Here is a 25749-nt window from a genome sequence, read left to right as displayed (position 1 = left end):
GAAAACAGAAGCAGATGTGCAGAAGCCCTCTGGATGTCCATAATCATGTCAGATGTGAGGCAAATATTTAGGCACCATACAAACATCTAAATTTATGCCTTAACAATGGGCACTAGAGAACAGGAAAGAAGCTATAAAACCTATAAATGCGCCGACTAGTAATCTTATTTTTTTTAAATTTACTGATCCTAACAACCTTTAAAATATATCACTAAATGACACTACCACCGATAAGGGCTAGAATTTCTAAGACAATCAGGACTTGATTAGAAACCAATCTCCACATGAATATGCAATGAAGTAATTCCTCCGTGAAACCAAACAGCTAAACTCAGTTTTTCCAAAGTCTTAACTCCTGTGATCGAAACTTTATTTTCTTCTTTTTCGGCTGCATTTTTGACATTTCTGAACTGCCAGCCTTGTGGCAAAAGCAGCGGGGCAATTAGAGTTCCGAGTACTGGCTAGCTAGTTGGTAGGGAAAGACACAATAAAGACAAGATTATTTTTTGGGAGGTCATGGGTTTTATCACTGCTTCAATGACCCCATAGGTGGACTGCTGGTAATCAGCATCAGCCTTCCGTTGCTCCCCATGCACAGGTATGCATACACTTGACTGTGGAATCATATGCACCTACTAGACAAGGAAATAAGTACGGCACAACAAACCGAACCTCATCTTGCATTACAAGACAGCTGAAACCCACAAAGTACAGTTGTGTGCACTTACCATAAATGGAGATGTTCGAGTGTATTCATTGTTGCAGTCATTACATTTGGGTTATCCCTGCCAGGGTAGCCCTCGGCTGGCCCGAATACCAGAGACTTAGTATTTCTTCATCAGTTGCTGCCGCTTTAGGACTGACGTCAGGTCGTCAGTGGTATAAAGGAAGGCAGCTGACACCAATACATCAGTTTTTCTTGCCCTAACCTGTCTGAAGCCCCCAAGTGGGAGACAGGTACTGGTGAAAGAACCCGACCAGTGGAAATTAAATACTACTATGTCCCTTGTAAGAAAAAAGAAGAAGAAAGGGGGATGGAGAGAGGGAAACCAGGACTGCAACAGTGACTACACTCGAACATCTACATTTATGGTAAGTGTACACAACTGTACTATGTTCTTCATGTTTCACTGTTGCATTCACATTTGGGTTGATTCCCAAAGCTGAGGAAATGGGTGGAGGCAGTCAAGGAAACTAGGGGCTGGCTAGGATGCCCTGCAAGACTGCAGAGGCAAACCCTGCCCTGGATTTGGATACACAGGTGATGATGCTTGGTAAAAGTGTGAACAAATGTCCAGGTGACAGTCTCCAAGTTGTCCTGGTGGGGACTCCTCTGAGGAAAGCTGCAGAGGTGGAGGCTGCTCTGGTGGAGTGTGTCCTGACCCCCTTGGGGGAGGCTTTCCATGTTGTTTGTAGCAGAAATGGATGCAGTGTGCTATCCATTTGGAGATGGTTTGGACATGGCTTTGTCGTCTGTCCCTGTAGCAAAGCTAACCAGCAATTGATCAGACTTTCTAAAGGATTTAGTCCTGTCTAGACAGGATCGGAGTTGTCTGTGCACATCTAGAGAGTGCAGAATCCTTTCCCCCTTGTTCTGGGGATTAGCAAAAATGGTGGGCGAATGAATGGATTGGTTGTGAGCCACACTGGACACCACCTTGGGCATGAAGAATGGGTTAGTTCTGAAGGATACCCTGTCAGCATGGAAGATGATGAAGGGTTCCACAGCCATGAGAGCTTGCAGCTCAGAGAATCTGCTGGCTGAAGTGATGGCCAGAAGGAATGCTGTTTTCCAGGAGAAAAATTTTAGCTCTGTAGAAGAAGCTGGTTCGAAAGGGGGTAGAGTGAGCTTTTCCAATACAAAGTTAAGGCCCCAGATTGGTGTTGCTGCCATTCTGCTTGGCCTCAAGTTGCTAGCCCCTCTTAGGAACTGTTTGATCAAAGGGTGTGAGAAAAGGGTCTTCTCGGTGGGAAAGTGAGCAAAAATGGGTCTATGTTAAATAAACAAATGCTTAAAATGTCGAGTACAACATACTCTTAACACTTTTAAGCGAATGTTTAACTGACAGCTCAGAATGTTGTAATCCAGAACGTCTAAAAGTTTTGTTTGGCCACCTACTCCTCCCAAGTGCTGTAGGACACTACACTGACAGCAGGTTCAAATCTATCATAAAAAAAAAGAAAAACATACCTTAACGGCCCCCCCCCCCACACCCCCTACTTAAATATACAAACTCCGAGACCGCACTTCTGTGCAGAAGAGGGAAATTCTCTCATTCTGCACCATATGGTGCCATTAGGAGTAGCTTACATGACGTACTGTGTCACATATTTCAGTGCTGGCCAAACAAAATATTTCCGTACTCTTTTTTCCGACATTTTGAGCTGTCGATTAAATAAATGTTCGCTTAAAAGTGTTTGAGCATGTTGTACTCGACATTTTAAGCGTTTGTTTATTTAACATAGACCTGCAAAAATAGCAGAGGCATGAATCTTTATAGAGGAGAAAGAGAGACCACTGTGAACTATGTCAGCTAAGTAATCGAGGATGAGGGGAGGGAGGGCTGTGCCATATTGGCTCCCATAGCCTGGATCCAGGTGCAGAACCTTTTCCATTTGTCAGCATAAGACTTTCTGGTGCTAGGACATTTTGGCCTCACAGGTAACATCTAGAACCTGCTTGCTGAGGCTGGCAGATTGGTTCAGGGTTAGGGAATAAGCCAAGCTGCCATGGTTCAGGGTTAGGGAATAAGCCAAGCTGCCAAGTTGAGTGTCTGCAATTGGGGATGCATGCATTCCCCTTCCCTCTGGGTCAGGAGGCTTGAAATCTGAGGAAGATGCCATGGGGGCAGTGGGGACAGGCTGAACAGTAAGGGGTACCAATGCTGCCAGGGCCAGTCTGGAGCTATAAGAATGGTCCTTGGTTTTTCCTCCTTTATATTGAGCAGTACCCTGGGGATGAGAAGTAGTGGAGGAAAGGCACAGACCGCTAGATTGACCCCGGGGAAGGACAGGGCATCCACTTTCCAAGCCATGCAGTGATGTTCCCTGGTGCAGAATTTGCTGAGCTGATGGCTGGTGTGGGAGGCAAAGAGGTCGATCTTGGGGGTACCCCATTTCTGAGTTATTAAGGTGAAGGTTCTTCTGTTGAGCCAACACTCGTGTGGGTCCAGAAGATTTCTGCTTAATTGGTCTGCCTGAGAGTTGAGAGAGCCTGGTAGGAATTGCGCTAACTGCAACTTTTTGACTGATGTGCAGAGGGATTTGCTGCAGGCTCCATTGGCCCTGTATACACCTGCCATCCAGGTGAGCCCCCCCAAGTATAGTCTGATGCATCTGTGGTGAGGGTCTGGGGGGAGGGAGGTGGTGAGAAAGGCAGTCCCTTGTTGTGGGAGCATGCTGTTGCCCATCAAAAAAAATCTTTTCTGAGGCAAGGAATTACAGGTAGAAGAGTTTCCAGGTCTTGAGAGTGTTGACAGCAAAGCCTTTTTAGGTACCATTGAGGTTTCCTCATATGCAGTCTGGCATATGGAATTGAGTACTATGCAAGATGCCATGAACCCCAGAGCTTGCAGGTTGTTCCTTGCAGATAGCTGGGGCCTGGCATTGACTGTGTACCCTAGGAAGGTTAGTAGGGTCTTTACAAAGGCCAGGTGCTTGAGCAGCTTTTCCTGACTGTCTGCCTGAATAAGGCAGTCATCTAATTATGCGTAGATCTGAATATTTCTTTGTCTGCAAAAGTCAATGGCTGGAGCCAAACATTTTGTGAAAACTCTGGGAGCAGTAGATAAGCCAAAGGGAAGCGCAGACAACTGAAAGTGTTAATAGTCTGCCCTGAAACGGAGATATTTCCTGCATGATTCCCTGATAGGAATGTGGAGATAGGCCTCTTTTAGATCTAGGATGGCTAGCTAAGTGTCCTTGGAGAGCATGGGTAGCAGCTGCTGGAGGGTAAGCATTTTGAATTTTGGAATCACCAGGAAGGTGTTTAGAATGGATAGATCGAGGATGGGGCACCAGGTGCCCTCTTTTCTGGGCACCAGAAAAAGTCTGGAGCAGAAACCTTTGCCTATCTGTTCTGCAGGAACATGCTCTACTGTCCTCATAGAGAGCAGAGAAAGGATTTGCTTTTGAGCCTCTGCTCACTGGTTTGGTGGTAGATCTGGGAACCCTTTTGGAGTTGGAAGGGTGTGGAAGGAAAATTTGTATCTCTGGGACACTATGTTCAGAACCCAGTGGTCATTGGTAATGGTGGCCCAGGTGCTTGCGTGAAAGGAGAGTTTTCTTCCTACGGGTAAGTGAAGGTGGGCAGAGGGAGGGGGTGGGAGAGGTGAGTCATTGTGAGTTCTTGCCATAAGGGGGTGGCTTAAAACTCCCTGGGTTTGAAGTGGAGGTGGTTCTCTGCTTAGATCTCTGCCTACCCTGTGGCTGCTGTCTGGGGGGACTGGTTCCACAACGCCTAGGCTGGACTGGCTTACTGGTAGCAGGAAAGTACCACTGTTAGGTGGGACAATGCCTGCTGAACCTAGGTGGCTGGACCTGCAAAAAATCCTTAACTGTTTGCATAGATTTTGCTTTTTCTTCTATCTTTTTTAAGAGCTCTTCTGTCTTAGTGCCAAATAAGTTATCCTTGTGCAAGTGGGCATCCAACAATTTAGATTTGACATGGTCTGGCAGGGGCTGCTCCTTAAGCCATGCATGCCTTCTAATGACAGATCCAGTGACTGCTGCCTTGCAAGAAGCTTCTAGGGTGTCAAAACCACAGTGCAAGGTGTGTTTAGTTACTTGACTTGCTGAATGCATTAACTCTTGTAATTCGATTCTGCCCACGCAGGAAAGGAAGACATTTTTTTAAGGGGTTCTACGGTGTGTTGCTGAAATTTCAGCATATGGAACTGACAGTTTAGTGCCCTGACAGCAAGAGTAGCCGAGGTGTACACTTTTTTACCTCGTCTGTCCAGTGCTCGGGAATCCCCATCTGAGGGAGTGGGATTCTTAGCAGAGGTTGCTTTAATCCCTTTAGCTCCTTAAGAAATGATCTCAGAGTCAGCAGTAGGATTTTTAAAAATAAATTTGTGCGAGACACGGACTCTGTAGTATCCGTCTGGTTTTCTGGGTGCAGTGGGTGGGTGGCAGGAGTCAAGCTGGATTCCATGAAAACATCCTCCACAACATCCAAGACTGGGGGGATGGCCAAGGGCCTGTGCTGTGGAAGATCTAGGAATTCCCAGAGTCTCTTTTTTGACTGAGGGTAGTCTTTACTCTCCCACTGGAAATGCTCCCTTAAGGAATGCAGGGTTTCCCCAAAGGAAAAATCTTCTGGGGGAGGGACTGAAGGAATGGAATCCTCTGCATCTGAATCCTCATAAGTAGGATTATATTCAGATGCATCAGATTCATCTGACTCTTGTTCAGACAAAATTACAGGGGACAGATCACTTTTCCTTTTGGATGGGGTAGCTTGGCTTCCCCTGATCAGCATGATAAGGTCTTCTGACATTTTAAGCATTTGAGACTGAGGCATGGAAGCAGGTGCCTGAGAGTGGGTCGTCGGTTTCTTGGGTGTGGTCCATACCCTGGGCCTTAGAAACTCGGTAGTTTTTGAAAGAAAAGTACTCGCAAAAGAAGACTGTTTGTGTTGAGAATTGGTAGTGCGAAGGTCTTCCTTGGAAGCTGGTGCCTGCTCAGCGGCTCCGGACCCATGCAAGGGAGAGACGACCGCAGGATCCTTAGTCAAAGAAGAGTTTTGCGGCATACAGGACTCTGAAAGGGCCTCAGTAGCAGGCTGCGAATCCAAAGAAGCGGGCATCAGGGGCTGCGAAAGCGCCTCACTGAGGACCGGAGAACTGACAACTAGCTTAACGGAAGTGTCATCGGTAGGTGTGGACCTGTGCGGTCTGTCTCTGCCTTTATCTTTACATTTTTTCTGAAGATTTGCTGTCGGATGGCTTACGAAGCCATGTCAGAGTTCGTGGACTGTAAGCAAAAATATCTGGCTACAATATGGCGGACAGTTCTGGCAATGAACAAAGCACAGAAGTGACAACGGGGGACGTCATGGTCTGGGCCTAAACAAGTGATGCAGTAAGAATGGAAGTCTTGGTGTGATATTTGCTTTCCACAGGCGAGACCATTATTAACTTTTTCTGACATTGGTTAGTGCAAGAAAAAAGGATCCCCAATGGGGTACTTAGCTTTAGAAGACTTCAACTTCAATTCGGTAGACGAAAACTCAGGTAGCAGCCAACCAGACACTCATGCGAACTGCTTCTGCTTTGGGTTCCACGGCAAGAAAGAAAGACTGATGTAATGGCGACCGCTGCCTTACTTTATACTACTGATGGCCTGACGTCAGTCCTGAAGCGACAGCAACCTATGCAGAAATACTAAGTCTCTGGTGTTCGGGCCAGCCAAGGGCTACCCAGGTAGGGATAACCCAAATGTGATGACTGCAACAGTGAAACACGAAGAACATCTACCAAGCTCCCACCACCATATTAAAATGGATTAAGTAATGAATGTATAAGCAGGATAACAGACAACTGGTAATAAAGCAGACTGCCCAACTCAGCAGATGTTAGGGAACCAAAAATCCAAATAAAATTATATATGCATTTCTTTAATGGCACATGGAAATGTGAACAATATCGGACATATACCTAAACCACTGAAACATACAGAGGTGCCGCTTGTACAGTTTTCCACAGGTCGCACAGGCAGGTGAGGTTTCACCGTTCCTACCATAACCTATTCAGAGGTCACACCAGACTCCAAAGTAAATGCATTAATCGAGGAGGAAGTGTTGTTTTTCACTGATGGAATAGGTTTTGATTAACAGTGAACAGATTAAAATTATGTGGTAGATTGCACTTTAGCATTCAACAGTGATGCTTCAGTAGAGAAAGGTGATTGGGCTCATAAAGGAACATATACAGTGCTAGGAAAATAAAGGCTTGAAAAAAGCAATCTTGGTATAAAGTGTAAAAAAAAAAAGAATTTTACAGTAAATATGTTGGATGCACGGAACAGATTCAACCAAAATTTGTTGGACACATGGAATGTATTCAACTAAAAGTTGTAGGACAAAGGAGTTCAAATATACTGGACAGACAAACAATAACACAAGAAGAAAGTAAAAACTATCAAGTCTGTATTAAGTAAGAAAAATAGGTAAACTGGCAGAGTCTAGCAATCTTTTTCCTGCCGTAATAATGCAAGGCCAACTTATGAGTCCTTACCTTTGAAGCATTGCTACTCACTAGCCCAACTTCAGAAGTATTTCTGTTACTAGTGCCAACATTCAGCTGGTTAAGAAGGGTCTTCAGCTGCTGTATTGTCAATGTCTGGTTCTCTCCATAGTGATCCAAAAGATCACGCAGGAATGCGGAAGCTGGAACTGCCCACTCCTTCCTTGTGTTACCTTGTCCCCAGGCCGATGGCAAAAGCAGTAATTTGATCACTAAGCAGCAGCTCACAAGTAGTGGTGGAAGGAACTGGAAGTACATGGTTGTCTCTGTGATAAATTAAGAGCACATCATCTGTTAATCTGTGCCATTTAGCAGCCCGTGCAAACATGCTATTACAAAACAGAATCATAAACATGGAACATTACTTGGACAACATCTCTGTGTACAGCAAATCTAAGCGGATCTGTTAATTCATCAGGAAAAGGAAGACATGCTGACAGCTACCATTTTTATGAAGAGTGAAGCAAAACCAACAATGATGTATGTCGTCATTTAATGACTTGTAAGCCATTCTTGGAAGACTGTCCACTTAACATAAAGGTAACATTCTGCATTGAAAACAAATCCCTCATACAAGGAAAGACTATGACAGACTTCCTTTTTTTTCTAGGATAATTCTTAGCAGCAGTCTAAGAATATGCATTATTAACATTTTTCTTCACAAAAGTTGTTTTTTTTTTTTTACAGCTATTGGAGCTGTTATGGTTTATTACACTTGTCCCTGCCCACATCAGAGTACACAATACACTTTTTTTGTTTTGTTTAACAACCAGCAGTGGTAGTCATACATTAGGACTAATGCGATGACAAGCCATTTAATGGGACCCTCCACTATTTCAACTTAATTACTTTTTTCTGTTCTGCAATGTTGAGTCTTTCGGCTTTTCCCAGTTAGGGGTCGCCACAAGGTATTATTTCATTTATTTTATTTTGCTGACCAGCTGGGAAGTGCCAATTTTCACAAGAGGCCCAAGGGGAAAAAAGCTTCACTACAAATTAAAAATAAAACCACGTCTAAATTGATATAAGAAACTCTACAATGAGGATGAAGTACACAGTAAGATACTAGAGCAGTCTTAAGACAATACAGTCAGAAATATCTTTTAAGCAACAAAATCTTACGTACAAAAGCATTTAGGACATGCATTAAATTATAGTCGTTACTTCCTCGCGTACCTGTGGTGGTGGTGCTGCGGTAGCGTTGTCGCCTCACAGTAAGACATTGTCCTGTTCGATTCTCAGCTAAAGCTTCTTCTGTGTGGAGACATGCGTGAATGAGCATACCTTCGCTGAAGGTTGTGCGTCAGGGCTGGCAACTCGGCACGTAAAAGTCTACTGCCAATCATTAGCAGACCAGAGTTCCGCTGTGGTGACCCCTAACCGGGAAAAGCCTAAAGACACAACAACTTCCTCACGTACCTACTTGGATTACTACAGAAAGCAAACTGAAATGAAAGTTGCATACTTACTTTAAGAATAGAGCTTCATAATCTACATATGTCCACTTCAGCAGCAGGACTGACAGACACAGAGGGAAGTTGCTCAATGCATCTAAGACTCCCTGAAGCTCAGGACTCCTCATTACTCCATTAATACTCCAATCCCACCCCCTCCACAATGAGCTTGCCCTAGTAAACCATCTTAGGTAAGGCAACTAAATGCATACATCAGAACCATTCCTAAATCTTCTCTACTGGAAAATTTGCAACAAGATCGGGGATAAAGCGAGGGTATGATGAAACTGACAGTCATGGATCGTGCAGATACACCATTATGGTAAGCAAATAACCTTAACAAACAGGTTGTAAATAAGCAGTATCCACAAACACAGCCAGGAACACCCACCTTGGAAAAAACTCAGTTTTACATTCACAAACTCCGTTTAAGCGCTTTCGTCAAGATTAAACCACAGACTTCATCAGAAACAAGTTTAAACCAAACGTTCATTCATTAAATAACATTACAACTCATCACATGTAGACAGCCATCCAATCAGTGGAAACAACTAATTAATTCAAGGGTCTGAATTAAAACTAACACAGTTATATACAAGTATGAATTTTTATGTGTAATAAAATATTTTAAAACATGAAATAAAAAATGAAACCAATAAAATTTGTAATTTCAATAAACTATTAATTGAAGCACATTCATTTAAATCCAGGTCAACTGTATGCATTTAACTTAACTTGCCATTTAAGTTCTTTATATTCAAGCAGCAACTTCCAGGGACCCCCCCCCCCCAGGATCCTCCTTTTCCATATCAATCCCCATAAACAGAAAGTGATGATCAGGGAACTGTTAGATATGTTTTTCTAATGAGTTGGTGGGGTTTTGTTTCCTGATATCTAAGGCATGCTCATACATATGCTCACGGAATTTCCTTTGCGTTTTCCCAACATAAACAAACATTTTTCACATGCAGCTAAACAGACTAACCCTGCCGTGTTACAACCACAGTGAAAAGGTCTAATTACTACATTATTTATTTTGATACTGTTCCTTAACCGAATAAGGTTACATTGCCTGCAGAAGCCACACTTATATATCCGATGTTTTTTTCTGGGTACCTAAATAAGGAAAATTATGTGCCCCTTCAAGATGCTGCTTTACAGTCCTCCCTTTTCTATAAACAACTTTTGGCCTGGAGCCTAAAATATCAGTGTAACCCTCAAAACAGCCAAATAAGTTCCAGTTCTTAAGTAGTATACCAAAAACATGTTCAACATCATTATTAAATGTTGCTAGAAAGGAACAATGAAAATCTTTCACAGCTGAAGTTTTATTAAACCTTAGACTGGTTCCAGACTCACCAATCCTAAGAAAAGGTTTAAACCACCCATCTCTTATTTTCATGTCTACCTCATCCTTAAACATAATAATCCCTCCAAGCTACATGCTCTAGGGACCTTAAACTTGTCACCACAATAAACAGAACATGCCGGTGGGATAGATTCCTGTCCCAGAGACTTCCCATACTCTGGAATAAACTACCAATCTATATCAAACAAAGCTCCTCATTAGCACTCTAAGAAAAATCTTGATGATTGGATGGGAAATAGGAAATTCACCCAGAGGATCACCTCTGTGACTCTGCTCGACAGTGGCACAGGAAAATAATTTTCTTGGGTGGCAAAAGCCAAGGTACCTTTTTGGCTGGGCTTGTATAGGCCCCAGGGCGATAGCCTAGTACCTACCTATGAACCTATGATCAAAGACTCAGGGTAGCGTCTGACCAAAAACATATTTGCTAACACTGAGACCTCCACTTTATACACATCATCTTCAGTCATCAGTCTTGTCAATCTAACATATTGCCCTTTGATAATGGTTTTCTTTTGATGTGCAGGGTGGCTGCTGTTATAATGTGGGATGCTATTACAATAAGCAGGTTTCCTATAGATGTTACTGTTAAATCTCCCATGGATACTATCTTTGGTTATTTCAACATCCAAGTAATTAATTCTAGTAACACTGAATGAGTAAGTGAATTTTAAAACTGACAGACATGGATCTTGCAGATAAACCATTATGGTAAGCACATAACCTTCACATTTTAACTATTTCAGTTCATCCCTTTCAAAAGCAGGAGAGGTTCCCCAGCTTCTTCTCTCGGTGGTATGAAAAAGTACCATGAAAGATGGTAACCTGAAAGTTGACCTGACCATGAAATCACATCCATCTTACAGTATCTTGTAAAACCAGTGTCACAGCCACACAGGTATCATTGATTAAAATCTTGAAAAATGTTATGGAAGTGGCTATAGCCCTAGATAAATGTGCTTTTAGTTTGTTGGATAGTATTTTGTTGGATTTCTCATAACAAAATACTACGCAGTCTGACACGGACACAGGGACAAAGTGACAATGTGCACTTTCTGCCCAACTTTAAATTTGGCTCAAGATTAAAATTTGGCCATATTTTATGACATCTTTACTTCTGGCTGGACAGAAAAGCAACAGCCAATGAAGCTCTAGATGTTTCAAATAATCCCCTTAGTTGAATATGGAGGAAAGAAATTAATATATTAATTTGCCATTTTAAGATTTATTTCTGCAGCTACCTTTGGCATAAAGATTGGATCTGTACACGACGACACTCTGCTTTTATGAAATACAATGTACAAGGGTTTAGAGAAGATAGAGTTCCAAAACCAGATATTCTTGCTGAAGTAACATTCAAGTCAAAACTTCACATCAACTGTGGCCCCTGGCTCAAATGAAGGCAGTATCAGTTTTTTTTTCCATTTTAAAGGTCCAAAGGCGATATGGATGCCCATACAAAGTTGCTACCAAGAAAGCAACTCTGAGAATGGCTTTGCAAACTTTAAAAGATGGTCAGGCTGAAGTATTCGCTTCATAACAGAAATCAGAGACGGTGCCAATAGATTCTGATCCACTGTTAAAGATATTCAAAAAGTGGGGAACTGCTGAGATTTAGACAAAGAAATAGTAAATTCCCTTGTCAGCATCCCTCAAAAAACTTTGCCTGCTTGCTTCTGTATAACTTTTATGCAGCTGTACGAATCAGGACCACCCTGGGACATTAAAGCAGGGTCTCTGTCCATAAGTGGAATTGGAAAAAAAAAACATGCAGTCTGAAGGTCTGGGTGATGCTTTACAGATGGGTGGTAGATGGGTGGGACAGAAGATCCTTCACTGGTCTGAAAAGAAGTTTCCTGCAAAATATATGGCTATAGTGGAGGACTTGTCAGGTCTGGAATGGGGCTATAGGAGGATGCATTGTTCAATGGGCATTCTTCAGGAACTTCATCATAAGGAGACGTTTGGGAAAAGGGTACAGATTATCCAGTGGCCCCCTACTAAACTGGGAGTATCCCAGGAAGCCTGTCCAAGAGAAGGGATGAGGGAGACAAGGTTAATATATGTGGAGTTGGCTGAGGATATAAATAAGTCAAAATATGGTTTCCTCCAGTAGCAAGACACCACTCTCCACACATCACTACTGGCATTAGTAAACACCAACTAATCTTGTCCACCAGAGAGCTAGACTGACCAGCACTATGCAATGCTGTCAACAAGGCCCATTCCCACAGCTACACCCCTATGGAGGAAGTCCTACAGAGTTTGCAACATTAGAAAGACCACCCTCATCTCCAGGAAACTATGCTCATAGTGGCTTCTTCTTGTGATAAAATCTTTGGTTTGCCTGCCCTAAACAATACTCATCTCACACCAGAACAGATGCATTCATAATGACAGTCCCTCTACAAGACAGAAGGGGGGAACTGGGAAAGATTGCCTGGGTGCAGCCACCATTGGAGACAGCACACCAGATAAATATGGACTGCAAAGGACACGGGGTCTGCATACTGACACCAGTGAACCCTCAGAGTCTCCTGTAGAACCCTTATGTAGTACTTCATGAAGTACCAAACTTTATGGCATAGTGCTGTCATAGCTTTGGAAGAAAATAGAGACAAAACATTGGACTGAAAGGGAGTCATTTTATCATGGGGAAACAGGCTACACAGATCCATGTGGCCAGGTGACTGCCGATGTAAATCTCTGCTTGCAATGGCTTCAGCCTGGGCTACATGGTGTACATCTTCCAAGGAATGGAATAGGTTGCAAGCAGTCATCCAAGTAGCAAATACCCTGGTTCCCAACAGCTTGAAATGTGCTATGATAACCGATATGCATTTGGTGAACACTTTGGATGCTAAAGTAAGACCATACATGAAGGTCAATTGATAAAGATTGAATCTCATCCTGAAGCACAGGGACTTATTTGATGCCCTGGCTATCTTAACATACAGAAAGGTATCATACAGATCCAAAGAACATGCCCACACTCCTCACTGACCATCAAGAATTTTGTTTTTGCCACAAACAGATTTAAGATACCTTGAGATGGACATGAGGTCCTTTGTATTTTTTTTTTTTTTTTTTAAAGAAGCTTGAATAAACTCCAGACTCTCTACAGTCTGTTCCTCTTGGTCTTCAAAAGGTCAGTAATTACTAGTTTGGCCATCATCTTCTGATGAGGTAGGACACTAAGAAGAAAAACAGGTCTTGGGTGAGTATGAAGGGGATACTGCAGCTTCTGGATACTCATTCCCTTAATCCACCTTGTCATGCAGGAAGGTGTAGGGAGACTTGCTCACTGACTGCATCCACAGCAGAATAGTTGCAAAGACCTCAGGGATTCTACAGTCGATTCCCTGATAGAGAAGTGTAAAATCCCAGACTTTTTTTTTACTTTTGCCTCTACGGTGTTGTCCATCCTGGAAACTCTTAATCCTGTATCGGTTTCTATCAGAACACTCTCTTTGTGTATTCCGATTATGTGAAAATGTCCGTGGAGAAATGGAGAACGTGACGCTAATCGCAGCAAGCATCTTCTTTTCTTCCATCTTTCGCTTTTGCAGCTTCTACATCTGAAGCTCAAAAACAGAGGTGCCATTCAATGCCTTAAAACTGTTCATGATGTTGCAATGTCAGAGCCAGTCATGATGGTGTATGGTAAGGCTACAGCCAGCTGCACAAGCCACTCCAGCAACTATGTTATTCAACAGTAGAAATGACCGAATACAGACATTTGCCACAATTGCTGTCTGGGATTATAATTTTTGCTGTAGGTCTTGATGAGGCATTTTCTTTAACATGTCAAACAATTTGCTGAAACAGAGTTGTGTGTCATATAATTCAGAGCACATATGGAAAAGGTACCCCATGGAGAGGGAATGCCGGATTTATCTTCTGAGGGCTCCTATATTGCAGCTCTCACTAAAACAGACCATCTAGGGGAGCACTACAGCATTCATAATTCTGTGGTTTCGATGAAATAAGTGCCATCGTCTCAGTGTCTTACCAAGTCCTCCGAATACCTAGTGATACTATGCTGTCATCAGGAGCCCCCCCGATGTAGCTGGGGCTAAGCAAAAAGGACAGTGGGTAATCTTTTAATCATGGTAAACTAGACTGAAGGGCTAAGACTCTTGTTCATACATAAATACTTAGATGTCCCTGAATTTACGGTCACGACAGGAGACAAAGTAGCCATCCCTTTATCAAATTAGTATACAAGGAGGGAAATTCAGTAGGGAAACTGGATGCTTCATTTTGCATCTCATCTACTTGGAAACACTCGCCTGCGTGGGATGGACAGAAATGTTATCTAGATACTGGTATCTTGTCTCTGCAGTAGCTTTATGCCCTTCTTCCTCTCAGGGACCAAGATAAGAGGATCAAGGCTGCAGACTGAGGATTATTCTGGAGTACAGCCAATGCAAAGTCAATGCAAACTTCACCGATCTTTGTTGGTGCACCTGAACAATTTCGATCTCACAGACACAAGGTGCAGGGTTTGATTCTCATCTTTAAGGAAAACTGGCTAGGCTTAAAATGGCTGACAAGGGCAGCTAGTCTAGTACTTACCTGTGAGCCTGTAGGATGAGTGCAAGTAGGGGTACAGAAAATAGGCAAGAGGAGGCTGGAATTTACTGGCAAAAGAACCAGGGAATTGGGAGCAAATAGAAAGGAAAAGTTAATAGAGTGGGATGAGGCCAAGACATTTGGACTGCCAGTTGAAGACTGCCTTCCCCATCAGGGACTGATATCAGAGTATAGGCAAAGAGAAAAAGACAGCGGAGTTCTAAGTGAAAGACCTGCTCTGGTAGACTTTTTGGTCAAGTCTAGAGAAGATGTTGCTGTTAAAAAGGAGATATTCCTAAGGAGTATAAAATATGGCATGAAGACTATATGAATCAGAAAAGATTGGGAAGAAAGACTTGAAAAGCAACATTAAAGCAAACAATAAGACATATAAAAGGTTTATTGATTTTTACCTTTAAGTGTTTTCATAGAGTTCAAGTTCAAACCTTATATGGTCGAGATCATAAGTTCGGATTTGCAGAAGTTCAAGCCTTTCAACGGAAATCTCTGTAAGGGGAGGTTTCCATTTTGTTCAATGTGGTGCGATCTCGGAGTTGGTATATTTAAGTAGTGGGGGGGGGGGTGCAGGGGGGGCTTGCCCCCCTGCTTACAACAATTTATTTTGCTTTCTTTTTTTTTTTTTTTTTTTATCCACAGTCGAAGTTTTTTAACTTCGAACAGGATGGTTCGGACATTCCCTGTTCAAAGTTATTAAACTTCGACTATGTGATATAGACCAGTTTTCATAAGCGTACCTCTCAACTGTCCATAATTTTGCATGATACTTTTGATCTTCTCCTCATAAAAGTTTACTTTTCTGGCTAATCATGGAGAATGGAAGTCCCTAAATGATAGACATTTGAGTTTCAGACTGAATCTTTCAGAAAATACATGCTAACATAAAACCTTTTATTCTATCAAATTTCTAAGTTTATAAGAGCAATATTTAAAATCTGTCCTTATTTTTGGGCCTTTGGTTCCCCCTATTACTTTTGGGTTTGTCAATCTTTATTGAGTTAAGAGGTTGAGAGGAATGCACATAGGCATTTTCATACCCCAAGCAGACTTCTAAGAATTTTTCCTAGGGTGGTTAGCAAATGCTGGAGATGTAATTGGGAAGAAATAGGCAACTGGGAACATGGGACTTAAGTTTAATTTTGTTGTCTGCTAAATAATCAGTTACTAGAATATGGAAATCTGAGTCTAAACTGACTGTATTTGGTAGGTTTATAGGAGGTTACTAGGCTACCAGCCCTAGAGCCTTTACAAGCATAGCCGTGTTAATCCCAAGTATCTCCATCTGTTCTTTTTGGGAAGTTTGCAGAATGAATTTATGAACACAGCAGGTCTGTGATCAACACCAGCTACCCCTGTCCACGAGGGACACAGGCACCACCCCAGGGGTGAATTTGCAGTCTCTCATCCAATCATCTCGGTTGTGGCTGAAAATAAAGAGTCAGTGAGGAGCTCTGGTTTAAGTGAATAGAAAGTAGGAGTCTCTGGGAGACATATCTGTCTCTCCAGCTTGTTTCGTTAATATCACAACTGGGACTGATATCCCTAGAGCGAGCGACTCTTGTGCCATTTGACTTGCGGATGTGCAGCATTTCCATTAGGAAAGGGTCAGAGATGGCCCTATAGGTCATGCACAAGGCACCTCTCAGCAGGCTATAAAATACAGAGTAAAGTGACAAGGCTTTCAAGCCTGTCCACGCAAGTCATGGTATGCAGTCTCTGTATTTTTAGTGAGAAATCTCTGAGGTCTCTCCAGCTGACACAGGTGTCTGGTGAGGTACATGCAAAAGGGTGCATTATACTATTACATATTAGTGGTCTGATGAGGATCTAGTACAGTGGAGTTATAACATCCCTTGTCCTGGATGCTATGCCCTCGCTTATGAGGTGCGCTGTGTAAAAAGCTTTTCTTACTACTGTGGAAACTTGGTGGTTGAAGTTTAGATTACTATCAACCCATGTTTCCAAGTCTCGCATTACTGGGTTGGAACTCAGGGGGCTGCTATCAATATTGTAATTTGTAGGGAATTTCATTTTGCTAAAAGGAATAATATTGGATTTTTTTTTCTTGCATTTAGTTTTAGGCCATGGCTTTGGCACCAATCATTTGCTTGTATTAGCCCTTCCTGTAATATGTTGACATCGTTGGGGGACTAAAGTATTGCTCATCCGCAAATTTGGTGAGCCAAAGACAGTCTGCTTTGGCATGAACTTCTGAGAAATACCTGCCAAACAGTAAGGGCCCCAGCACAGACCCCTGTGGTACTCCATTGGTGACAGGTCTACTGGTGGAGGTGGAGACATCACTTTTCACATAGTGTGTTCTGTCAATGAGCCAACTGGGTAAGCATCAGTTTCTTCCTCTTGTTATACAATCTGTTTATACTCAAAGTTCACCATGGTGGCTCTTTTTATGGGAAGACCTGGTTTTGATCCAGTTAAGGGACTACATAAACTCTGCTGTACTTAAGTGTTTGTACAGGTTTTTTTGTCTACACTTCTGCATAGTGATCACTGAAGCCTGCGACTGCTGGTGGTGCAAAGCTTTTTATTAAGTTTTAGAAAAGAACTGGAAGGAAAGGAGCAAATTACATAGAAATATATGAAACGTGTTGGAACAATCATGCAGAATAACGTTCAGGAGGAGTGAGGTTTAAAGGAAGGCAGGAACTGAGCGATACTGGACTGATAATAATAAGGAAAGAAAGGATATGTGATGCATAATATATGTAAATGGAAAATATGCTAATTTAATTTGTTCTTTTCTGTCAATGCATGTTTGCTTGTGTCTTAAGTCATAAAATAAAGGTGTTAAAAAAAAAAAAAAATTCCTTGCCCCAAAAGAAGGGAGACTCTGAGCTGGTTAAAAGACGCAGTACCTTTAAAATGGAATGGGAAATTGGTACTTGGGCAGTATTACAAGAGCTGCTGTTTACAGATTTTAACCTCTGCCCATTTGAAAAAGCTGGCCTTTTTTGGGATATCACAACAATAACTTATTAAAGTAGATAAAAGTAGGAAGAACAGTGCTCATAGGCACAAAATATACATTTATTAAATGGAAAGCTTGCTTCATGGCACAGTTATAAAACATTGCTTTACTTGATGTTGAAATAAATCATAACTGTGCAAACAGTTTACTCTTTGTGCTATTGCACAGTGATAGGTTCTCTTTGATTTATAACATTTTTTTCAGGTTGGGAATCCAATTATTTCTGCTTTGTTTGGAATTCCAAAAGTACACAAATCTGCTACTAGACCTCCATTAAGGCCACTAATTCCACTGAAAAGCTCCAAAACTGAAACTATTGCCAGTTTGACTTATGGGAGATTTAACAGTGTACCCAAGTGAATGATACATCAAGGATTCTTGGCACGTTAGGCTTACTAAAAAATTACAGCTGTGTACACTTACCATAAATGTAGATTTTCGAGTGTATTCACTGTTGCAGTCATCACATTTGGTAGTCCTCAGTCTGCTTGAATACCAGAGTCTTAGGATTTTATGCGTCGGATGCTGTCGCTTCTTCCATGACGTTAGGTCTTCAGGGGTATAAAACATGCAGCCGATGCCATTACATCAGTTTTTCTTGCCCCAGATGTCAGAAGCCCCCAAAACAGGAAGCAATTACATGGTGTGGAACACCCCCAGTAAAAAGAAAATACCGATGTTATAAGATATGGCCAAACAAAAAGGATAGGTAGAAGGATAGAGAAGTCAGGGGGCTGGAGGGAGGGTAACTAGGACTGCAACAGTGAATACACTCGAACATCTACATTTATGGTAAGTGTACACAACTGTACTATGTTCTTCGTGTTTCACTGCTGCAGTCATCACATTTGGGTTGATTCCCAAAGCTGAGGATGGGTGGAGGCAGTCAAGCAGCATTAGGGCTGGCAAACAGGCCCTGTAAGACTGCTGTGGCAAATCCAGCTCTGGATTTAGAAAACATAGGTATGTGGCAATGCTTGGTGAAGGTGTGTACAGAGCTCCAGATTGCAGCTTCCAGGATGTCCCTGGTAGGGACTCCCCTGAGAAATGTTGTAGAGGTTGATGTAGCCCTAGTGGAATATGTTCTGATCCCCTCTGGGGTAGGTTTCCCTTGGTGTTTGTAGCAGAAATGGATGCAGTGTGCTATCCATTTAGAAATGGTTTGCTTTGAAATGGCCTTGCCCTCTGCCCCTGTAGCAAAGCTGACTAGCAGCTGGTCAGATTTTCTGAAAGGTTTAGTCCTGTCCAGACAGAACACAAGCTGCCTGTGCACGTCCAGGGAGTGCAGGATCATTTCCCCTTTATTCTGAACATTAGGGAAAAGGTTGGCAAATGAATGGATTGGTTTAAAGCCACACTAGATACCACCTTGAGCATAAATGATGGGTTAGTCCTGAGGGAAACCCCGTCTGCATGGAAGATGACGAAGGGTTCCATGGCCATAAGAGCCTGCAATTCACACAGTCTTCTTGCTGAAGTGATGGCTAGAAGTAAAGCTGTTTTCCAGGAGATGGATTTTAACTCTGCTGTAGCAGCAGGTTCAAAGGGTGGAAGCATGAGCTTCTCCAATACAAAGTTAAGGTCCCAGGCTGGAGTGGGAGCTCTCCTAGGAGGGCACTAAATTTTGGCTTGTCTCAGGAACTGTTTGACCACAGAATGAGAGAAGAGGGGTGGCTCAGTATTATAATGAGCTGAGATGGCAGAGGCATGAATCTTAATTGAAGAGAAGGATAGGCCTTTGTGGAGCATTTCTGTTAAGTAATTTAGTATACGAGGTAAGCTGGGCACAGTTGCGTCCATTCCCTGAGACTGGCTCCAAGAACAGTATCTTTTGCACTTTTCTGGATAGGATTTTCTAGTACTAGGCCTCCATGCCTCAAGGATGACATCCAGCACCTATTTACTGGGGGTTGCTGGTGATGAGTTCAGGGGATGAGCCAGGCTACTAGGTTCAGGATTTGTAGCTGAGGATGCAAAATCTGGCCCTCCTGCTGGGACAGCAGGGAAGGGGTCTGAGGCAGGTGCCATGGTGGAACTACTGTCAGACTGCGCAAAAGTGGGTACCAGTGCTGGCATGGCCAGTCTGGTGCAATCAGGATTGTCCTTGGCTTGTCCTGTTTGATCTTTAGTAGAACCTTCAAGAGGAGGGGCAGAGGGGGAAAGGCAGGCATAGATTGAGAGGTTTTCCCATGTAAAGGACAGGGTATCCACTTTCCATGCTTGGCTGTTTGGTGTTCCGGTGCAATATTTGGTCAATTGATAGCTCTGAGGGGAAGCAAAGAGGTCCACCTCTGGTGCCCCCCCAACTGTAGATCAGAAGCTTGAATGATTTGGGTTCCATTTTCCACTCATGTGGGTCTATTAGATTTCTGTTCAAATCGTCCTGCCAGTAAATTTAGTTTGCCTGGCAGGAATTGAGCTTGCAGGTGCACTTGATTGCTCAAGGCTGTGTTCCACAGAGCCATGGCTAACCTGCAGAGTGGGTAGGAATGGGTTCCCCCCTGCTTGTTTATGTACCACATAACTGTGGTGTTGTCTGTCCTTACCAATAGTTGCCCTGGAAGAATAAGGCATTCGAAGGCTGTCAGAGCATTCTGTACAGCTAACATTTCTTTTTGATTGATATGCAGGTACATTTGCTTTGGGCTCCATTTGCCTTGAATGCATTGTCCTGCCATGTGAGCCCCCCCATACATAGTCTGATGTGTCTGTTAGGGTTTGGGCGGCAGGCGGTTGAGTGAAAGGGAGTCCTGTGTTGTGGTAGCAGGCCTCTGCCCACTAAAGGAACTCTGTCCTTAGGCAAGGAATGATAGGAATCATTGTTTCCAGGTCTTGAGAATGTTGACACCAGAGACTTATTAAATACCACTGAAGTTTCCTCATATGCAGTCTTGCATATGGAATTAGTAGAATGCAAGAGGCCATGTACCCTAGGGCTTGTAGTATTTTTCTTGCAGATAGCTGGGTTTTGGTGGTCAGTAGATTGAAGTAGTTTGTCAAATAAATTTGTTTTTCTGGAGCGAGGAATGCCATCTGGGAAGTTGTGTTCAAGCTTGCTCCCAGGAATACAATCTGTTGGCCGAGTACCAGATGTAATTTCTTTTCGTTGATGGTGTATCCCAGTGAAGTTAGAGGTCTCTTTACAAATGTCAAGTGCTGGAGTAGCAATTCCTGACTATCCGCCCGAATCAGGCAATCATCCAAGTATGGGTAAATTTGATTTTTTTCCTCTCTGCCTGCAATATGCAATGGCTGGAGCTAGGCATTTAGTGAATACCCTGAGCGCAGTAGATAAGCCAAAGGGAAGTGCAGAGAACTGACAGTGCATAGAATCTGCTCTGAAACAGATATTTCCTGCAAGATTCCCTTATGGGGATGTGCAGATAAGCTTCTTTTAAGTCTAGGGTGGCTAGCCAGGAGTCCTTGGCTAGCATAGGAAGCAGCTGTTGGACAGTAAGCATCTTGAATCTTGGCACCACCAGGAAGGTGTTGAGAATAGACAGATCCAGGACAGGGGGCCAAGAGTTTTCTTTTCTGTGTACCAGAAACAGTCTGGAGTAAAAACCTTGTCCCCTTTGCTCTGCTGTGACAGGCTGAATAGCCTTGATACTGAGAAGAGAAAGTATTTGTTTTTGGGCCTCTGCCCACTGGTTTGGGGGGAGGTCTGGCCATCCGCTGGGGTTGGCAGTGAGTGGAAGTAGAATCTGTATTCCTAGGATACAATGTTCAGGACTCACCTGTCCTGGGTAATGTAATCCTAGTTTTTTTGCATGCAGGGCAAGTTTTCCTACTAAGGGTAAGCAAATAACCTAAGGGTGCAAGTACTTGGGCAAGGCTTGGAAGAGTTAAGGATACGTCATTGTGAGATTTTACCAAAGGAAGATGGCTTACTACTCCCTGTTTTAGAGGTGGGAGCACTCTATTGCTTAGATCTGTACATACCCGGAGACTGTAATCTTGGTGGTCTGCTTCCTCTGGGTTAGGAATGAGAAGGCCAATGCCTATTGAATCTAGGTGGCTGTACCTGTAGGAAATCTTTAACAGTGTGTATAGATTTAGCTTTTTCCTCCATCTTTTTGAGGACTTCTTCTGCTTTAGTGCCAAACAGACATTCTTGGTTTAATGGAACATCTGGTAATTTTGCTTTGACATGGTCTGGCAAGATTTGTTCCTTACGCCAAGCATGCCTTCTAAGAACCGACCCAGTGACAGCAGCCCTGCAAGATGCTTCTAAGGCATCAAAACCACACTGCAAAGTATGTTTTCCAACTTGGTTAGCAGAATGCATTAACTCTTGTAAATCTTTATGTTCTGCACAATCAGGAATCAACATAATTTCTGTTTAATTAGCTCCATAATATGTTGCTGATACTTTAACATATGAAACTGGCAATTTAAAGCCCTGATGGCAAGAGTAGCAGAGGTGTACACCTTCTTACCCCATCTGTCTAAAGCCCTAGTATCCCTGTCCGAAGGGGTAGGGTTTTTGGCTGTTGTAGCCTTAATGCCTTTAGGTTCCTGGGAAATGATCTCTGGATCCGCAGCAGGATTCTTAAAGAGGAATTTGTGGGAGTCAGGTTCTCTGTAGAACCGGTCAGGTTTCCTGGGAGCTGGAGGCAAAGTATCAGAGGTAAGGCTGGATTCCATGAAGACATCATCTACAGTTTCCAGAACAGGAGGGATAGCTAGAGGCCTGTGCTGAGGCAAGTTTAAAAATTCCCAGAGTCTCTTTTTGGACTGTGGGTAGTCCTAGCACTCCCAGCGGAAATGCTCTCTAAGGGTATGCAGGGTTTCACCAAAAAAAAAAAATCTTCTGGTGAGGAAGCAGAGGGAATGGAATCCTCTGCATCAGAATCCTCATAGGTGGATAAGGGTATGTCCTGGTAATCAGAAGGGTCAGAGTCATCGGACTCATGATCTGAAGAATCAGAAGGAAAATCAGTTCCTGGTCTTTTTGAGGGGGAAGGCTGGCTTCCAAGGCTGGCTTCCTCTAATTAAAGTAATAAGGTCTTCAGCCATTCTAAACATTTATTTCTCTGGCATGTGGGCCTGAGAATGCGCTTTGGCCGTCGATTTTCTAGTCATAGTGCGAACTATGGGCCTGAGAAATTCGGTATTTTTGGTTTGAAATGAAGTCGTCAGTTTAATATGAACATCAGAAGGCCTGAATACACCCTCAGAAGCCGGTGCCTGCTTAGTGGCTCCGGACCCATCCAAGGTAGAGACATCCACAGGTTCCATAATCGAAGAAGCATCTCGTGGCATACCGGACACCGAATGGGTCTCAGTAGAGGCCTGCGAATCTGCTGAAGTGGGTTATCAGGGGCTGCAAAAGCCCCTCACTGAGTACCGGTGGACTGGCGACTAGCTTAACGGAAGCGTCATCGGCAGTTTTGGACCTATGCAGTCTGTCTCTGTCTTTATCCTGATGTTTTTTCAGAAGATCGGTAGTCGGATGGCTTATCGAAGCCATTTCAGAATATGGAGAATGAGAGCGAAATAATTTAGTGACAAAAATAGCCAGACGATGAATAGTTTGGGTGTCGAACAAGGCACAAAACCAACAGAGAGGAACGTCGTGGTCTGGGCCTAAACGGATGACGCAGTAAGAATGAAAATCTCTGTGAGGTATTTGTTTTCCACAGGAAAGACAATTATTAATTTTTTCTGACATCGGTTAGAGCAAGAAAAAAGGATCCTCAATGGGGTACTTATCTTTTAGAAGTCTTCAGGTCTGAAACTGAAAAACGAAAATTTCAGAAGGCGGCCAACCGGCACTTGGGAACTGCTTCTGCTTTGTACTCTGCACGGCAAGAAAAGCTGATGTAATGGCATCAGCTGCATGTTTTATACTCCTGACATCATGGAAGAAGCGACAGCATCCGATGCAGAAATCCCAAGACTCTGGTATTCAGGCCGACTGAGAGCTTACCTGCAGGCAGATAACCCAAATGTGATGACTGCAACAGTGAAACATGAAGAACATCATCAAGCTTGATGAAAACTGTTGGTTAGTCACCTTAAATATCAAAGGACTATATGAAGTTGTATCTCAGGAAATAGGTCAAAATATGGTTAGACAGTTGAACAAAATACAATTTGTCAACATTTTGCCCTCAGACACTATATGCGAATTACCAGACTTAATTCTGAGTAATAGCTACTTTTGATTCAACACATTTTATTGTTAAGTCAGTGCAGTGGCAACAGAGGCAGTGGTTGCTCCTACCTTTGCCAGTTTGGTCCTGACTCAAAGGCAGATGGAATTTACTTAATAGTCAGTTTATTGTCCACACATGTCTTATGGCAGATATGCTGACAACTTTTTTTTAATTTGGGGAAGGCACTGAGAACACCCTAAAGAATCTGAATGCTGCCACTTTTTCTAGTTTTTAATCAGTCATTTGTCAAAACAAAGGTATTACCTTTTCTGAAGTTATTTTGCAGGTTTTAACAAAGGCAGGCACTATTAATACTTGTATTTAACAGAAAGATAACAGAAAAACACATTCAGTAAAGTACAGCTGCACAAGTCCTACTTACCTGTAACAGTCCATATTCGAATTTCTACTGCCAAAGTGGCATATGATTTATATGCCTGTAGCTTTTCAGAGCTCAGAATCCCCTCCTCTGACTCTGTGACAGGGGACTGGCTAAGCTCCCTTCATCGGGGAAGCCCAACTCCAGTCACAGAAAGTCAGTTATTCAGGCTTTTAGTGCCAAGTAGGAAGAACTAAGAAGGAGCAGATGCAAGAATGGACTAATTCACATCCTCAAAATACAAGCACAAATAACCAAAGCCAACCAACAACACAAGGTTAGATACCACCGAACTATATACAAAATAAGGGGGGTGGTGGTTGCTGCCACTGAGGCAGTATTAAATTCGAACATCTACAGTTATAGATAAGTAAGACTTACCCAACTCTACAATGTTCAGCACAGATTCCCAAAGCTTACCCTATACCTGGGAGGAGAAAGGATAAGGATTTAGAAGCCCCTAGAGAATAGCCCCAACAAAGCCTGCTCCGACACCCGAGAAAAAATCCAGGTTCTAGTGCTTCCTAAAGGGGCAAACAATTGACCAGTGTGCTGCCTGTAGAATGCTTCTAGAGTCCACTCCTTTCTAATGTGCCAGCAAAGAGGATGGTGCATTGGTATAGCAGTTAATGCCGTCACCTCCGAGCAAGAGGTTTCCGGTTTGATTCCTGACTGGGGTGTCTTCTGTGCTGAGTCTGCACGTCCTCCATGCATTCATTTGGCTTTTCTTGGGTGCTCCGGTTTCCTCCCACATTACAAAGACATGTGTCTGGAGCATGTCTCCTTGGGCATCTGATGAAAATTGGCTTGTTCCAGGTCAGACTTTCCCAGTAAGCAAATGTTAAATAAAAAAAAATGTTAAAAAATAAAAACACTAGGACTAGGCTCCAGTGGAACACACCTTAACCTTGCCTGGAACAGATTTAGCATGGTGGGAGTAAGAAAAAACAGTAGGGGACAACCAACAAGCAATCATTTGTTTAGAGACAGGTTGAGCCTTCTTAGCCCCAGAACCGGAAGTTAACGGATACTCAGCTTTCCTGATGGCTGAGGGGATGAGTTCTGTTAAAGTAGTACCAGAGTTGCCTGTGCACATCCAAGGTATGCTGAATCTTCTGTCCTTTTTTTAAGGTTCCAGAAAGAAAACTGGGAGATTGATGGTTTGATTAGAGTAAATTAAAAAACAAGTTTTGCCATGAAAGAAGTTTTGGTGCATAAAACAATTCTGTCCTTGGGAAACATGAGATTGATCGACCATGAGAGCTTGCAACTTTGAGAATCACCTTGTAGATGTCAGTAAAACTGTTTTCCAGGTGCACTTTAAATCAGTGTAAAAGGCAGGTCCAAATGGAAATAAGGTCATTTTTTAAAGAACAAAGTTGAGATCCCAAGGAGGAGAAATTTATTTTCTTGGGGGTCTTGTGCAACACTCTTTTCATAAACTGTTTGATCCAGATGACCACGAGATGTACCTTGATAGATTCATAAGACAAACCATCATTTGGTAGTTCATAGAAATGTTTCAAAACTAGAGGGATAGACACCACACCTGGCCTT

General features: G+C 42.9%; 1 protein-coding gene across 2 annotated transcripts in view; it reads right to left on the bottom strand.

Annotated features, from left to right (window-relative positions):
* SLC39A14 (solute carrier family 39 member 14) overlaps window positions 1–25749 on the bottom strand; it is a 1521355-nt gene that overhangs the window by 1226074 nt on the left and 269532 nt on the right. For both annotated transcript variants that reach the window (XM_044082946.1, XM_044082945.1), the window contains exon 3: window positions 7239–7513. In XM_044082946.1, the coding sequence (XP_043938881.1) occupies window positions 7239–7505 (267 nt within the window). In that variant the 5' untranslated portion in view covers window positions 7506–7513. The remainder of the gene's footprint in view (window positions 1–7238; window positions 7514–25749) is intronic.

The sequence above is a fragment of the Protopterus annectens genome, chromosome 9.part0 (assembly GCF_019279795.1).
Source record: "Protopterus annectens isolate FY-2018-M chromosome 9.part0, PAN1.0, whole genome shotgun sequence".
In the NCBI taxonomy this organism is placed as follows: Eukaryota; Metazoa; Chordata; order Ceratodontiformes; family Protopteridae; genus Protopterus; species Protopterus annectens.
Note: the sequence above shows the minus strand (reverse complement) of the source record. Positions and strands in the feature narration are given on the sequence as shown.